This window comes from Hemitrygon akajei, chromosome 13, assembly GCF_048418815.1.
Source record: "Hemitrygon akajei chromosome 13, sHemAka1.3, whole genome shotgun sequence".
Lineage (NCBI taxonomy): Eukaryota > Metazoa > Chordata > Chondrichthyes > Myliobatiformes > Dasyatidae > Hemitrygon > Hemitrygon akajei.
In genome coordinates this window covers 109,356,326-109,372,345 of record NC_133136.1, presented here as the reverse complement: position 1 = coordinate 109,372,345, position 16,020 = coordinate 109,356,326, and the positions used below count along the sequence as shown (strand labels likewise).

The following is a 16,020-nucleotide window of genomic DNA, read 5'->3' as shown; positions in this document are numbered from 1 at the left end:
GAAGGTATTGGAGAGGATATAGAAGGATAGAATTTATGACCATTTGGAAAGGCACAGTCTTTTTAGCAACAATATGCATGTCTTTGTGCAGAGCATGGTGATCCCTTAAATACCAGATCTAGATTTTTGAAAAGGTGACAATGTTTGATTATGGCAAGTTAGTGGACATTATCTCCATGGACCTTTGTAAGGCATTTGATGAGGTCCTTTATCGCAGGTGGACTCAGAAGATAAAACTGCATGGGATCCAGGGTGAATTGCATGTAAGGATTTAGAAGAGACTTGTTCATAGGAGACAGAGAGTAGGGCAGAAGCCTGTAATTCTAGCTGGAGATCAGTGACTCCAATGATGCTCCCCAGGGATTGGCACTGCGATTTCTATTTATGACATATATCAATGACTTGATGACAATGTAATTGGTGGATTACTAAGTTTGCAGGTGACAAACACTAGTGAAGCACTGGACAGAAAAAGGACAAAGAATACAGTGGGACATAGATTAGTAACAGATATGGGCTGAGAAGTAGCAGATGGAATTTAATTTGAGTATGTGTCAGCTGAAGCATTTCGGGTGGCATGGCAGCAACCCAGGTTCAATTCCTGCTGCTGCCTGAATGGATATTTGTTCGTTTTCCCTGTGACCGCGTGGCTTTCCTCCCACAGTCCAAAGGTGTACCAGTTAGTAGGCTAATTGGTGATTGTAAACTGTCCCATCATTAGAGTTAAACCAGGGGTTGCTGGGCGGCGCAGCTCGAAGGGCTGGAAAGGCCTATTCCACGCTGAATCTTAATAAATAATAAATTTTAAAGATGAAAGGAGGAAGTATACAGTTAAAATGATTGAGATAGAGAGAGATCCTGGGAACGGAGTTACAAAGTTCACTGGAAGTGGATAAGGAGATAAAGGCACAGAGCATGCTTGCCTCCATTGTTAGAGCAGTACAAGAACAAGAAAGTCGAGCTGCAACTACACAAAACTTTAGTTATACCATTCTTGGAGAAACGTGCGCAATTCTGGTCACCCATTGTGCAAAGGATGTGGAGAACGTAGAGAGGGTGCAGAAGAGAATAACCAGGATGATGCCTGGATTAGAGGGTGTGAGTGGTAAAAGGAAAGAATGTAGATACCTGAGCTGCTCTCCCTACAGCGTCCAAGACTAAGGTGAGATCTGACAGATGTAGACAAATTATAAAAGGAATAGATGAGGTACGCAGTAAGAAATAGTACACCAGGGTAGAAATATAAAGCACTAGATGACATGTTTTAAGGTGAGAAGGGGGATTTTTAGAAGTGACATGAGAGGCAAGTTTCTCACGCTTTGAATTTTTTCAATGATTTTAAGTTCCCTGGCCCCCACCGCCTTATTTTCACCATGGACGTCCAGTCCCTATATACCTCTATCCCCCACCAGGAAGGTCTCAAAGCTCTTCGCTTCTTTTTGGATTCCAGACCTAACCAATTCCCCTCTACCACCACTCTCCTCCGTCTAGCGGAATTAGTTCTTACTCTCAATAATTTCTCCTTTGGCTCCTCCCACTTCCTCCAAACCAAGGGTGTAGCCATGGGCACCCATATGGGTCCCAGTTATGCCTGCCTTTTTGTTGGCTTTGTGGAACAGTCTATGTTCCAAGTCTATATGGGTATCTGTCCCCCTCTTTTCCTTCGCTACATCGACAACTGCATTGGCGCTGCCTCCTGCACGCATGCTGAGCTCGTCGACTTCATTAACTTTGCCTCCAACTTTCACCCTGCCCTCAAATTTACCTGGTCCATTTCCAACACCTCCCTCCACTTTCTTGATCTTTCTGTCTCCATCTCTGGAGACGGCTTATCTACTGATATCTACTATAAGCCTTCAGACTCTCACAGCTACCTGGACTATTCCTCTTCCCACCCTGTCTCTTGCAAAAATGCTATCCCCTTCTCACAATTCCTCCGTCTCCGCCGCATCTGCTCTCAGGATGAGGCTTTTCATTCCAGGACGAAGGAGATGTCTTCCTTTTTTAAACAAAGGGACTTCCCTTCTTCCACCATCAACTCTGCTCTCAAACGCATCTCCCACTTCCCGCACATCTGCCCTCACCCCATCCGCCCGCCACCCCACTCGGGATAGGGTTCCCCTTGTCCTCACCTACCACTGCACCAGTCTCCAGGTCCAATGTATAATTCTCCGTAACTTCCGCCACCTCCAACAGGATCCCACTACCAAGCTCATCTTTCCCTGCCCCCACCTTTCTGCTTTCCGTAAGGATTGCTCCCTACGCGACTCCCTTGTCCACTCGTCCCCCCCCCCCATCCCTTCCCACCGATCTCCCTCCTGGCACTTATACTTGTAAACGGAACAAGTGCTACACTTGCCCTTACACCTCCTCCCTCACCACCATTCAGGGCCCCAGACAGTCCTTCCAGGTGAGGCGACACTTCACCTGTGAGTCGGCTGGTGTGGTATACTGTGTCCGGTGCTCCCGGTGTGGCCTTTTATATATTGGTGAGACCTGACGCAGACTGGGAGACCGTTTCACTGATCACCTACGCTCGGTCCGCCAGAGAAAGCAGGATCTCCCAGTGGCCACGCATTTTAATTCCACGTCCCATTCCCATTCTGATATGTCTATCTATGGCCTCCTCGACTGTCAAGATGAATCCAAACTCAGGTTGGAGGAACAACACCTTATATACCAGCTGGGTAGCCTCCATCCTGATGGCATGAATATTGATTTCTCTAACTTCCGTTAATGCCCCTCCTCCCCTTCTTACCCCATCCCTGACATATTTAGTTGTTTTTTTCTCTCTCTCTGCCTGTTCTCCATCTCCCTCTGGTGCTCCCCTCCCCCTTTCTTTCTCCCGAGGCCTCCCGTCCCATGATCCTTTCCCTTCTCCAGCTCTGTATCACTTTCGCCAATCACGTTTCCAGCTCTTAGCTTCATCCCACCCCCTCCGGTCTTCTCCTATCATTTCGCATTTCCCCCTCCCCCCACTACTTTCAAATCTCTTACTATCTTTCCCTTCAGTTAGTCCTGACGAAGGGTCTCAGCCCGAAACGTTGACAATGCTTCTCCTTATAGATGCTGCCTGGCCTGCTGTGTTCCACCAGCATTTTGTGTGTGTTGTTTGAATTTCCAGCATCTGCAGATTTCCTTGTGAGAGGCAAGTTCTTTGTTTTTTGTAAAAAAAAAAAATGCAGACAGCTGTGGGTACCTGGTGTGGGTAAACAGGGATGCTAGTGGAAGCAGGAAGCTTGTTGGAATTTAAGAGGCTTTTAGATAGACATAGAAATCTGAAGGGATTGGAGGGATATGGATGATTCACAGGAGGAGGATATTTAGTGTAAATTGGCATTAAGATTAGCACAACATTGTGGGCTGAATGGCCCACTGTTTTGTGTTCCAGGTAAACAGCTGCATCCATTTAGGGATGATAAGAATGCAACTAAGGGTACCTGGATCTCCTATTTGGACTGTAACTGTCAACTGCACAATCATCCTCCACGGCTCGACCTGTTTGACAACTGTACCTTCGCATATCTTCATTCCTGCGGACAACTAGGAAGGAAAAAACAGACAGCTCAGATTTTCCAGAGCAAACAAATACTCACAAATACAATTACCAAATATTTCCCCTAAAGAAAAGCATAGCATGTATAAATGGAGTGCAATAAATGCAGTATAAAAAATCCCAAATCTTTTCAACAGTAACATTATCAAATAGCAGGATAGACAAAAGCTTAATCAAAGTGGAGATTATAAGAAGCAACTTAAAGATAATGGAAAAGGTCAAGGACAGAGTTTCAGAGCACGAGGTCTAACTGCTGAAATCATGTACATACATGATTAGATATTGCAAAAGCTCTTCTTTTTTCATCAGGTATAATTGCAGTTTCGTAAGGTGGCTAAGAATACGATTGCTCATTTGTGAAGCTCTGTGTGTTCAGCTGTGCAGACTCATGGCACTTTTGACACAATGCAAACACTGAGGCACTCATTTATAAAATTTCTGCACAATGTTGAATGGCAATTCTGTCCCTTAGAGTTTAGTCATTCATTACTATTTCAGATTGTAGGTTGATAATTTGTAGAATTTATATTCAACGTTAGTTTATTTCACGTTCTCATCGGAAATTTAAAAATACAGACCATCAGCTGGTGTTCCCATCCATATTTAACTGTGCTGGATACGGAGCACGGTTCGGACTGAGCCTCTGCACCTGTTAAGGCTTCAAGCAAAGCTGAAGGGAATACCCCACCGCCCCCATCACCACTCCCTGACACTCCTTCAGTGAGAGTTGTGTGTCATTATGTGGGTAAATAATAAAGAACTTCAGCTCCCAGTGGACAATGCGGGTGGTTCACCCTGAAACCGGAACTGGAAATTACGTTGGTGAGCTGGTCACACGCACTCAGTGGTGAGCTGAAGCTGTTCGGTAAATAAAATGTACAAGCGTTAAATCCATGCTAAGTTTACCTTCATTAAAAAACAAACATAACATGGTGTCAGAAGTTGACATGAGGTCTAAACACGGAAAGTACATGGATACCATGCCCGAGTGGGGAAAAGACTGACTGCGTACAGAAGGTGCTAACAGCGACTGAAGTCGGCCAGCAAGGCAAGAAGAGAGCACATTGTGTCTCAAAATTCACCAAGAGATTCAGGAGAGACGCTGAGAGTTCCCATCAAGGCTAAGTCCTCCTATACCGAAGCTGCTTACCGGCAATTTAGTGGATAATTGGAAATGCTTCAAACAGCAATTCAACATATATTTAGTGGCTAGCAGAGTGGGAGGAACTGATGAAAATTGAAAGCATCTATTTTGCTGTACGTAATTGGCCAAGATGCTTTGGGCATCTATAACAGCTCATAAATTTAAGAGACAGTTTTTACATTCGACACGCTGCTGACAAAATTTGAGGAGCATTTTGTCCCAAGTAAAAACACCATGTTTGAGTGATACAAGTTTTCTTCCTGTGACCAGAAACAAGGTGTTAAGTTTTGACCATACCTAAAAGTTGAATTTCACACAAGTCCTGTGAGTTTGGAGATTTGAGAAACTCACCAGTTAAGAGACAAAATAGTTTGCAGAATCCCAGCTAATGGGCTCAGAGAAAGACTGCTCCATGAAAAAGATTTGATGCTGGAAAAGGCTGTGGATATGCGTAGGGCAGCGGAGACCGCACAAGCACAAGCTAAGGAGCTGCACAAAGCAGAAACGACAGGGCATACTATGAAAACAGGGGTGCAGAGCACAAAGCATTTCCCAAAGCAGTGGCAAAGCAAAAAGGAAGGCCCAAACAAAAAATGCAGCAAATATGGAGGCAGTCAGGTGCTGCTTATGGAAAACCCTGCAATAATTGTGGGAGGAAGAAGCATTTCGCAAAGTGCTACAAAGCTGGGGCTACCAAGAGAAAGTTGCACATAGTTTCTGAGGAAATTGAGGAAGTCTTTGTAGATTCTCTGCTGACTGCTGGTGCTGGTAAAACAGAATGTATCATTCCAGTGACTGTGAGACAGTAACTGACATCAGAGCCCAGGTAAATTAGTAATCTATGGATGATTACAAGATTCTCAAAGTAAAGAGCAAGATTTACCCAGTAAAATTAAAAGTGAAGAGAATGATTAAGTAAAGGTTAAACTCTGCCTCCCGTAAATCCCCCCAGCTTAAATTCCTCCATATACCTGTCTAGTAGTCTCCTAAATTTCACTAGTGTATCTGCCTCCACCACTGACTCAGGCAGGGCATTCCATGCAACCAACCACTCTCTGAGTAAAAAACCCTTCCTCTAATATCCCCCTTGAACTTCCCACCCCTTACCTTAAAGCCATGTCCTTTTGTACTGAGCAGTAGTGCCCTGGGGAAGAGGCGCTGGCTGTCCACTCTGTCTATTCCTCTTAATATCTTGTACACCTCTGTCATGTCCCCTCTCATCCTCCTTCTCTCCACAGAGAGGAGCCCCAACTCCCTTAATCTCTGATCATAATGCATACTCTCAAAACCAGGCAGCATCCTGGTAAATCTCCTCTGTACCCTTTCCAATGCTTCCACATCCTTCCTATAGTGAGGCGACCAGAACTGGACACAGTACTCCAAGTGTGGCCTAACCGGAGTTTTATAGAGTATTGTGGAAAAACTCAACCTGGTTGAAAGAATTTTCATAGAGGCTTTACAAACCAAAGATGAACAGCCAACACACATCTTTGAGGAATATGATGCTTACCTAGTGGCCAGAAGCTCATGTAGATGAGACAGCAGCCCCTTTCGTCCATGCTTGCACGGAAGTTCCGTTTGCATTTAGAGACAAACTTCAGAAGAAATGGCACACATGGAACAGATAAATGTCATACAGAAAATTGAAGGACCAACAGATTAGGTGAGCTCACTGGTTGAAAAGGAAAATGGAGCATTGTGGATATGTCTGGATGCATAAAGCCATCAAGAGAAAGCATTTTAAACTGTCAACACGGAAGCAACTCGAGTCCCAGTATGCAGGCGCTATGTGATTTTGTAAACTTGACGCATTGTCTGGGTTTTGGCAGATGAAGCCTGACAAGGCAAGATCGAGACTGTGTTCTTTTCACACACCACAGGGGTGATATCACCTTCATCAGCTACCGTATGGGATTTTGTCTGCACCATATCTATCATAAAACCATCCACGTGATCTTTGAGGACGTACCTGGTGTTGAGACCATGAGGGATGACATCATCATCTGGGAGTCAACCAAGGATGAACAGGATGCATGACTGATACAGGTGCTTGACGTGACACAGAATGTCAATTTGAAATTAAAGAAAAATGTGAGTTTGATGTTAAGACATTGACATTCATAGGAGATGTCGTATCAGAAGAGGGAAGAGGTAAAAGAAGCTCGGAGAGAAGCTGTTTTTTTTAACTGATCGCGGCAAAGAGGCTAGACTGTGTAGGCACGTGACGGAGTGCCAAAGGTTTAAAAAGGAGAGGAAGTTTTCAACGGTTATTCAAATCGCAGCAAGAGGCGGAGAGGGAAGAGGTAAAAGCAGCTCGGAGAGAAGCTAAACACGAGGAAATCTGCAGATGCTGGAAATTCAAGCAACACATACAAAATGCTGGTGGAACGCAGCAGGCCAGGCAGCATCTATAGGGAGAAGCGCTGTCAACGTTTTGGGCTGAGACCCTTCATCAGGACTAACTGAAAGGAAAGATAGTAAGGTGCATCCAGCTGCAGCTCCTGACAAACTGAGTTAGGGAACTGGAGCTGGAGCTGGATGAACTGCGGAACATTCGGGAGGCAGAGGCAGAAATAGACAGGAGTTTCAGGGAGATAGTCACCCCTAAGAGTCAGGAGACAGGTAGCTGGGTGACTGTCAGGAGAGGGAAGGGGAATAGACAGGAAGAGCAGAGCACCCCTGTGGCCGTTCCATCAACAATAAGTATACCGTTTTGGATACTGTTGGTGGGGACGACCTACCAGGGACAAGTTGCAGTGGTTGCGTCTCTGGCACCAAGACTGGACCCTCAGCTCAGAAGGGAAGGAGGGAAAAGAGGAGAGCAGTAGTGATAGGGGATTCGATAGTTAGGGGGACAGATAGGAGGTTCTGTGGAAGAGATCGAGAATCCCGGATGGTCTGTTGCCTCCCTGGTGGCAGGGTCCGCCATATCTCGGATCGAGTTCTCAGTATTCTCAAGAGGGAGGGTGAGCAGCTGGATGTCGTGGTCCATGTAGGGACCAATGACGTGGGTAGGATGAGTGAGGAGGTCCTGAAAAGTGAGGTTAGGGAGCTAGGTGCCAAGTTAAAGGACAGGACCTCCAGGATAGCAATCTCAGGATTGCTACCAGTGCCACATGCAGGTGGGTTTAGAAATAGTAAGATAGTGCAGATCAACATGTGGCTGAAGACATGGTGCAGGAGGGAGGGCTTCAGATTTATAGTTAATTGGGCAGTTTTCCAGAGAAGGTGGGACCTGTTCCGGCGGGACAGTTTACATCTGAACTGGAGGGGGACAAATATTCTTGCGGGTAGGTTTGCCAGAGAGGCTCCAGTGGACTTAAACTAGATGTGAGGGGGGAGGGGAACCAGAGTGTAGGAACAGATGTATGGGAGAAGGAAGAAAAAGAAGACAGTAAAGTTCTTTGTACCGTTAGAGATAAACAGAGAGGAAGAGGTGGAGAATTTCTTAAATACATTTATTTTAATGCTAGGAGCATTGTAAGAAAGGTGGATGAGCTTAGAGCATGGATTGATACCTGGAAATACGATGTTATAGCTATTAGTGAAACATGGTTGCAGGAGGGGTGCGATTGGCAACTAAATATTCCTGGATCTCGTTGCTTCAGGTGTGATAGAATCGGAGGGACAAGATGGGGAGGTGTTGCATTGCTTGTCAGAGAAAATATTACAGCGGTGCTCTGGCAGGATAGATTAGAGGGCTTGTCTAGGGAGACTATTTGGGTGGAATTGAGGAATGGGAAAGATGTAGTAACACTTATAGGGGTGTATTATAGGCCACCTAATGGGGAGCGAGAATTGGAGGAGCAAATTTGCAAGGAGATAGCAGATATTTGTAGTAAGCACAGGGTTGTGATTGTGGGAGATTTTAACTTTCCACACATAGACTGGGAAGCCCATACTGTAAAAGGGATGGATGGTTTGGAGGATGTAAAATGTGTGCAGGATAGTTTTTTGCAGCAATACATAGAGGTACCGACTAGAGAAGGGGCAGTGTTGGATCTTCTGTTAGGGAATGAAATAGGTCAGATGACAGAGGCATGTGTTGGGGAGCACTTCCGGTCCAGTGATCACAATACCATTAGTTTCAATATAATTATGGAGACGGATAGGACTGGACCCAGGGTTGAGATTTTTGATTGAAGAAAGGCTAACTTTGAGGAGATGCAAAAGGATTTAGAAGGAGTGGATTGGGACAATTTGTTTTATGGGAAGGATGTAATAGAGAAATGGCGGTCATTTAAAGGTGAAATTTTGAGGGTACAGAATCTTTATGTTCCTGTTAGGTTGAAAGGAAAGGTTAAAAGTTTGAGAGAGCCATGATTTTCAAGGGATATTGGAAACTTGGTTAGGAAAAAGAGAGATATCTACAATAAATATAGGCAGCATGGAGTAAATGAGGTGCTCGAGGAATATAAAGAATGTAAGAAGAAACTTAAGAAAGAAATTAGAAAAGCTAAAAAATACGAGGTTGCTTTGGCAAGTAAGGTGAAAATAAATCCAAAGGGTTTCTACAGTTATATTAATAGCAAAAGGATAGTGAGGGATAAAATTGGTCCCTTAGAGAATCAGAGTGGACAGCTATATGTGGAGCCGAAAGAGATGGGGGAGGTTTTGAATAATTTCTTTTCTTCAGTATTCACTAAGGACAAGGATATTAAATTGTGTAAGGTAAGGGAAACAAGTAGGGAAGTTATGGAAACTATGATGATTAAAGAGGAGGAAGTACTGGTGCTTTTAAGGAATATAAAAGTGGATAAATCTCCAGGTCCTGACAGGATATTCCCTTGGACCTTGAGGGAGGTTAGTGTAGAAATAGCAGGGGTTCTGACAGAAATATTTCAAATGTCATTAGAAACGGGGATGGTGCCGGAGGATTGGTGTTTTGCTCATGTGGTTCCATTGTTTAAAAAGGGTTCTAAGAGTAAACCTAGCAATTATAGGCCTGTCAGTTTGACATCAGTGGTGGGTAAATTAATGGAAAGTATTCTTAGAGATGGTATATATAATTATCTAGATAGACAGGGTCTGATTAGGAACAGTTAACATGGATTTGTGCGTGGAAGGTCATGTTTGACAAATCTTATTGAATTTTTTGAAGAGGTTACGAGGAAAGTTGACGAGGGTAAAGCAATGAATGTTGTCTATATGGACTTCAGTAAGGCCTTTGATAAGGTTCCGCACGGAAAGTTAGTTAGGAAGGTTCAATCGCTAGGTATTAATATTGAAGTAGTAAAATGGATTCAACAGTGGCTGGATGGGAGATGCCAGAGAGTAGTAGTGGATAACTGTTTGTCAGGTTGGAGGCCGGTGACTAGTGATGTGCCTCAGGGATCTGTACTGGGTCCAATGTGATTTGTCATATACATTAATGATCTGGATGATGGGGTGGTAAATTGGATTAGTAAGTATGCAGATGATACTAAGGTAGGTGGCATTGTGAATAATGAAGTAGGTTTTCAAAGTTTGCAGAGAGATTTAGGCCAGTTAGAAGAGTGGGCTGAGCGATGGCAGATGGAGTTTAATGCTGATAAGTGTGAGGTGCTACATTTTGTAGGAAGAATAATCCAAATAGGACATACATGGTAAATGGTAGGGCATTGAAGAATGCAGTAGAACAGAGTGATCTAGGAATAATGGTGCATAGTTCCCTGAAGGTGGATTCTCATGTGGATAGGGTGGTGAAGAAAGCTTTTGGTATGTTGGCCTTTATAAATCAGAGCATTGAGTATAGGAGTTGGGATGTAATGTTAAAATTTTACAAGGCATTGTTAAGGACGAATTTGGAGGATTGTGTACAGTTCTGGTCATCGAATTATAGGAAAGATGTCAACAAAATAGAGAGAGTACAGAGAAGATTTACTAGAATGTTACCTGGGTTTCAGCAGCTAAGTTACAGGAAAGATTGAACAAGTTAGGTCTTTATTCTTTGGAGCATAAAAGGTTGAGGGGGGTCTTGATAGAGGTATTTAAAATTATGAGGGGGATAGATAGAGTTGACATGGATAGGCTTTTTCCATTGAGAGTAGGGGAGATTCAAACAAGAGGACATGAGTTGAGACTTTGGGGGCAAAAATTTAAGGGTAACACAAGGGGGAATTTCTTTACTCAGAGAGTGTTAGCTGTGTAGAATGAGCTTCCAGTAGAAGTGGTAGAGGCAGGTTTTAGTATTGTCATTTAAAGCAAATTGGATAGGTATATGGACAGGAAAGGAATGGAGGGTTATAGGCTGAGTGCGGGTCAGTGGGAATAGCTGAGAGTAAGCGTTCAGCACGGACTAGAAGGGCCGAGATGGCCTGTTTCCGTGCTGTAATTGTTATACGGTTATATGGTTATAAGAAAGATGTCCGCCACTGGAAACTTGGAGAGGCCCCAAAACAAGTAAGAGGGGAGACATTTCCTGGGAATGGCGACTTACCTGACTACTCTCTACTGTGTCAGCATCACTTAGGTCACTCTATGGACAAGCTTTTGAAGTGGAGACAGACCATAACCCATTGGTTTCAATTATGTTCAAACCACTGACTGTCCCATAAGGATTTAGTGCATGTTGATAAAGCTGCAGAAATACAACGTGAATATGGCCTAAAAACCAAGAAAATACATGTTTGCTGCTGATGTGCTGTCTCGAGCAGTCAACAAGAAAGAAAAGAGTGACCAAGAGATTAATGCTGAGATACAGGACAATGTTGACATGACTGTCACCTCCATTCCAGTATCTCCCAATAGAACAGAGAAGATTATGAAAGCAGTAGGGACGGACAGAACAATGAAATTACTCAAAGAACTAATCCAAAAAGGATGGCCAGCAACCAAGAACGATTGTCCAATGTGCATTTGGGATTATTGGGCATGCAGAGCTGAACTATTGGTAGTTGAAATATGGCCTTCAAAAGGGAACAGACCTGTGATTCCAGTGTTGAATGGAAGGAAATGCTCCAAAAGATTCATGAAGGGCACCTCGGTGAGGATAAATGGAAATGTAAAGCTCAGGAAGTGAGGTACTTAGCAAAAAGAAACCAAGACATCAGCCAGACCTCTGCTTCAAGTGAACAATGCCTTAATTATAGACCAAAGAATCAAGCAGAACCGCTTACACTACACCCTGTACCAGATAGGCCATACTTTCAAAGTTGGAGTGGATTTGTCTGTTTGTAATGCTAAGAGTCATATTATTGTAACAGACTACTTTTCCAGTAACCCAGAGGTTGCAACACTGCAATCAACATCCAGCAAAGCAGCCATCACCTTCCTGAAAGCTGTGTTTGTGAGGCATGGAGTTCCACGTGAGGTTGTATCCGTCAATGGTCCACGATTTTTGAACCATGAATTCGAATCTTTTGCTCATGATTGGAAGGATTCAACATATAACTTCAAGCCCACATCACAGAAATCTAATGGCCTAGCAGAGAGTTTGGTCAAGGTAGTGAAGGGCCTCATGAAGAAGGCACACAATGGACGAGAGGATTTCCACAAAAGTCTGATGATTTACAGAAGTGTGCCACTGCAGGATGGCCTTCCACCTGCCCAAATGCTGGTGGGTTGACACATATGCATTAACCTTCCAGTGCATGACACCTAATGCAGCACACAAAATCAAACTGGCTAAAGAAAAAGGACAAGAAAAACAGAAACAGTCAGTATCACGACGAGACTGCAAAAAGCCTACCAACCCTGAAGCCTGGGGATGAAGTGTGAATCCAAGACCACAATTCAGGCACGTGGTCCATTAAAGAGTAGCTTCAGATTCTTACCAGATCCAGACGGAGTGAGGGACACCTCTGAGAAGGAACTGTGTGGATTTATGATCACAAGCTCAATCCCATAGCTGTGACAAGTCACTTGTCAGCACACCAAAGTGGCCAGCAGATGTAAAAACTGTATCAGAGTTCTCAGAAAGACACTAATACAAACTCAACAAATTAAAGCAATACATCAATGGAAACAAATACCAGACCAAAAAGGATAATCAAACCACTGATTGAAAGTTGATGAGTGAATAAGGGACTACATTTGCTCATTACAATTAAGTTAGTGTAGATACTTTTGTTGGAAAGGATGATTGTTCCTTGCAGGTTTTTGAGGACATGGTATTATGTTAGTCTTCCTTTAAAGGGGGAAGATGTGTTATTACGTGTGTACATAATAAAGAACTTAATTTCCCAGTGGGCAATGTGGGCAGTTCACTCCGAACTTGATATGACATTGGTGAGCTGGCTGCACACGCTCAGTGTTGAGCTGAAGCCATTCTGTAAATAAAATGTTCTAGCCTTAAACCCATGCTAAGTTTATCTTAATTAAGAACAAAGATAACAAGTAGAACCTGTTCTCTTGTTTAAATCTCAGGGTTTTTTTTGTTTAAATGCTTCTGATGTTCAGAGATAATTACTATGGCCTCCTCTGCATCGGCGAGACACAACGTAGATTGGAAAACTGCTCCATTGAGCATCTTTGCTGCATTTGCAACAGGGAGGATTTCCCGGTGGCCAAACATTTTAATTCCACTTCCAATTTCATTTCAGTATGTTAGCTGATGGTCTTCTCTACTGCCATGATGAGGCCACTCATATTCCTTTTGGATAGCCTTCAACCTAACAGCATGAACACTGAATTCTCTAACTTCCAGTATTTTCTCCCTTCCCCATTCCCTCCTTTTCCATTGATTATTCTGGCCTCCCTCTTACTCCTTCTCTTCTCCTCACCTGCTTATCACCTCCCTCTGGTGCCCCTTCTCCTCTCCTTTCTTCTGTGATCCACTCTTCATTTCTACCAGATTTGTTCTTCTTCAGCCCTTTATCTTTTCCAACTATCACCTCCCAGCTTCTCACTTTATTCCCCTACCCCCACCCACCTACCTCCCCCTCCACCTGGCTTCATTTATCACTTTCCAGCTTGTACTCCTTTCCCCTTCGTCCCACATTCTTATTCTGGCTTCACTCCTCTTCCTTCCCAGGTCCTGAAATGTCACCCCTCTATTCCTTTCAGAGACGCTGCCTGATCTGAGTTGTCCCTGATTGACCACACCTGCAATAGGTGCATCCAGCTGCAGCTCCTATCAGACCGAGTTAGGGGAATTGGAGCAGGAGCTGGATGAACTACGGATCATTCGGGAGGCAGAGGCAGAGGCAGAGATAGATAAGAGTTATCGGGAGGTAGTCACACCGAAAAGACAGGAGGTAGGCAAATGGGTGACAATCAAGAGAGGCGGCGGGGGAGCAGACAGAGAGAGAAGAGCACCCCTGTGGCTGTTCCATCAAAAAATAAGTAGTACCAATTTTGGATACTGTTGGTGGGGATGACCTACCAGGAACAAGCTGCAGTGGTCCTGTCTCTGGCACTGAGGTTGGACCCTCGACTAGGAAGGGGAGGAGGGAGAGAGAAGAGAGCGGTATTGATAGGGGATTCTATAGTCCTAGGGGGGCGGATAGGAGATTTTTGTGGGGAAGATCGGGAGTCTCAGATGGTATGTTGCTTCTCCTGGTGCCGGGGTCCGAGACATCTCAGATCGGGTGCAGGTTATTCGCGAGAGGGAGGGCAAGAATCCAGATGTTGTGGTCCCATGTAGGGACCAATAATGTGGGTAGGATGAGTGAGCGGGTCCTGCGTAGGGAGTTCAGGGAGTTAGGTGCGAAGCTGAAGAGCAGGACCTCCAGGGTAACAATCTCAGGATTGCTACCTGTGCCACATGCGAGTGAGGCAAGGAACAGAAGGATTATACAGATTAATACGTGGCTGTGAGGTTGGTGCAGGAGGGAGGGCTTCAGGTTTGTAGATAATTGGCCTTGTTCCAGGGAGGTGGGATCATGTTCCGAAGGGGACGGTTTTACACCTGAACTGGAAGCGGGTACTAACATTCTTGCAGGGAAGTTTTGCTAGAGCTTCTTGGGGGGGGGGGGGGGGTTTAAACAAAATCTTGCAGGGGCAGGGATCCAGAATGTGAGAGAGGATAGCGAGAGGAAGAATAAAGGACAGGTGGGGACTACTCGGTTTCCGGAATATTAAGTGTGTAGTAGAGGAAGGTGCGCCGAACAAGTGGACAAGGAGGAGTCGTGTACAGAGGGATGGTCTGACGGAACATGGAGTTAAATGTGTTGAAAGAATAAGTAAATGTAGGAAGGACAATAAAATTCTAGGGGTGTATAGCCCGATGGGAGTTCGGGGAGCTGGGTTAAAGCAGCAATAGGCAGCGATTCAAACAGAGAAAGGAGAAATAGGTTAAAATTCTATATCTGAATGCACGGGTGTCAGGAATAAGGCGGATGAGCTTGAAGCCCATGGTGCGAATGGGTAACTATGATGTTGTTGGGATAACGGAGACATGGCTGCAGGGAGATCAGACCTGGGAAATGAATGTACAAGGGTATACGTGCTATCGTAGGGACAGAAATGTGGGCAGAGGGGGGTGGGGTGGCCCTGTTGGTGAGGAATGAGATTCAGTCCTTTGCAAGGGGGGGACATAGGGTCAGGGTGTGGATAGAACTGAGGAACAGTAAGGGCAAAAGGACCCAAATGGGTGTTGTCTACAGGCCACCAAACAGTAGCATGGATATTGGGTGCAAGTTGAATAGGGAGTTAACATTGGCATGTGGCAAAGGTAATGTCGCAGTAGTTATGGGGGATTTCAACATGCAGGTGAACTGGGAGAATCAGGTTGGTGCTGGACCACAGGATAGGGAGTTTGTAGAATGCCTAAGGGATGCATTCTTGGAACAGCTTGTACGAGAGCCGACCAGGGACAAGACTATTCTGGATTTAGTGTTATGTAATGAACAGGATTTGATAAGCGATCTCGCAGTAAAGGAGCCATTAGGAGGTAGTGATCACAATATGATAAGCTTTTATCTGCAATTTGAGAAGGATAAGGGCAGCTCGGAGGTGTCAGTGTTGCAGATGAACAGGGGAAACTATGGAGCCATGAGGGAGGAGCTGGCCAAAGTTGACTGGACGGATAGCCTAGCAGAAAAGACAGTGGAACAGCAATGGCAGGTATTCTTGGGAATAATGCACAAGGTGCAAAATCAGTTCATCCCCCCAGAGAAGGAAGGATTCAAAGGGGGGAAAGGGGCCACAGTGGTTGACAAAGGAAGTCAGAGACTGCATAGCATTAAAAAAAAGGAAATATGACAGAGCTAAGGTGAGTGGGAGGACAGATGATTGGGAAGTTTTTAAGGAACAGCAGAACTTAACTAAAAAGACAATACGGGGAGAAAAAATGAGGTACGAACGCAAGCTAGCCAGGAATATAAAGGAAGATAGCAAAAGCTTTTTTAGGTATGTGAAGAGAAAGAAGATAGTTAAGAACAATGTTGGGCGGTTGAAG

General features: G+C 44.5%; 1 protein-coding gene across 2 annotated transcripts in view; it reads right to left on the bottom strand.

The window, feature by feature from the left end:
• The window catches only part of ptpn13 (protein tyrosine phosphatase non-receptor type 13), a 294,978-nt gene that overhangs the window by 145,954 nt on the left and 133,004 nt on the right, over positions 1 to 16,020 (bottom strand). For both annotated transcript variants that reach the window (XM_073065248.1, XM_073065249.1), the window contains exon 9: positions 3,441 to 3,543. In XM_073065248.1, coding sequence (XP_072921349.1) covers positions 3,441 to 3,543 — 103 coding nt within the window. The remainder of the gene's footprint in view (positions 1 to 3,440; positions 3,544 to 16,020) is intronic.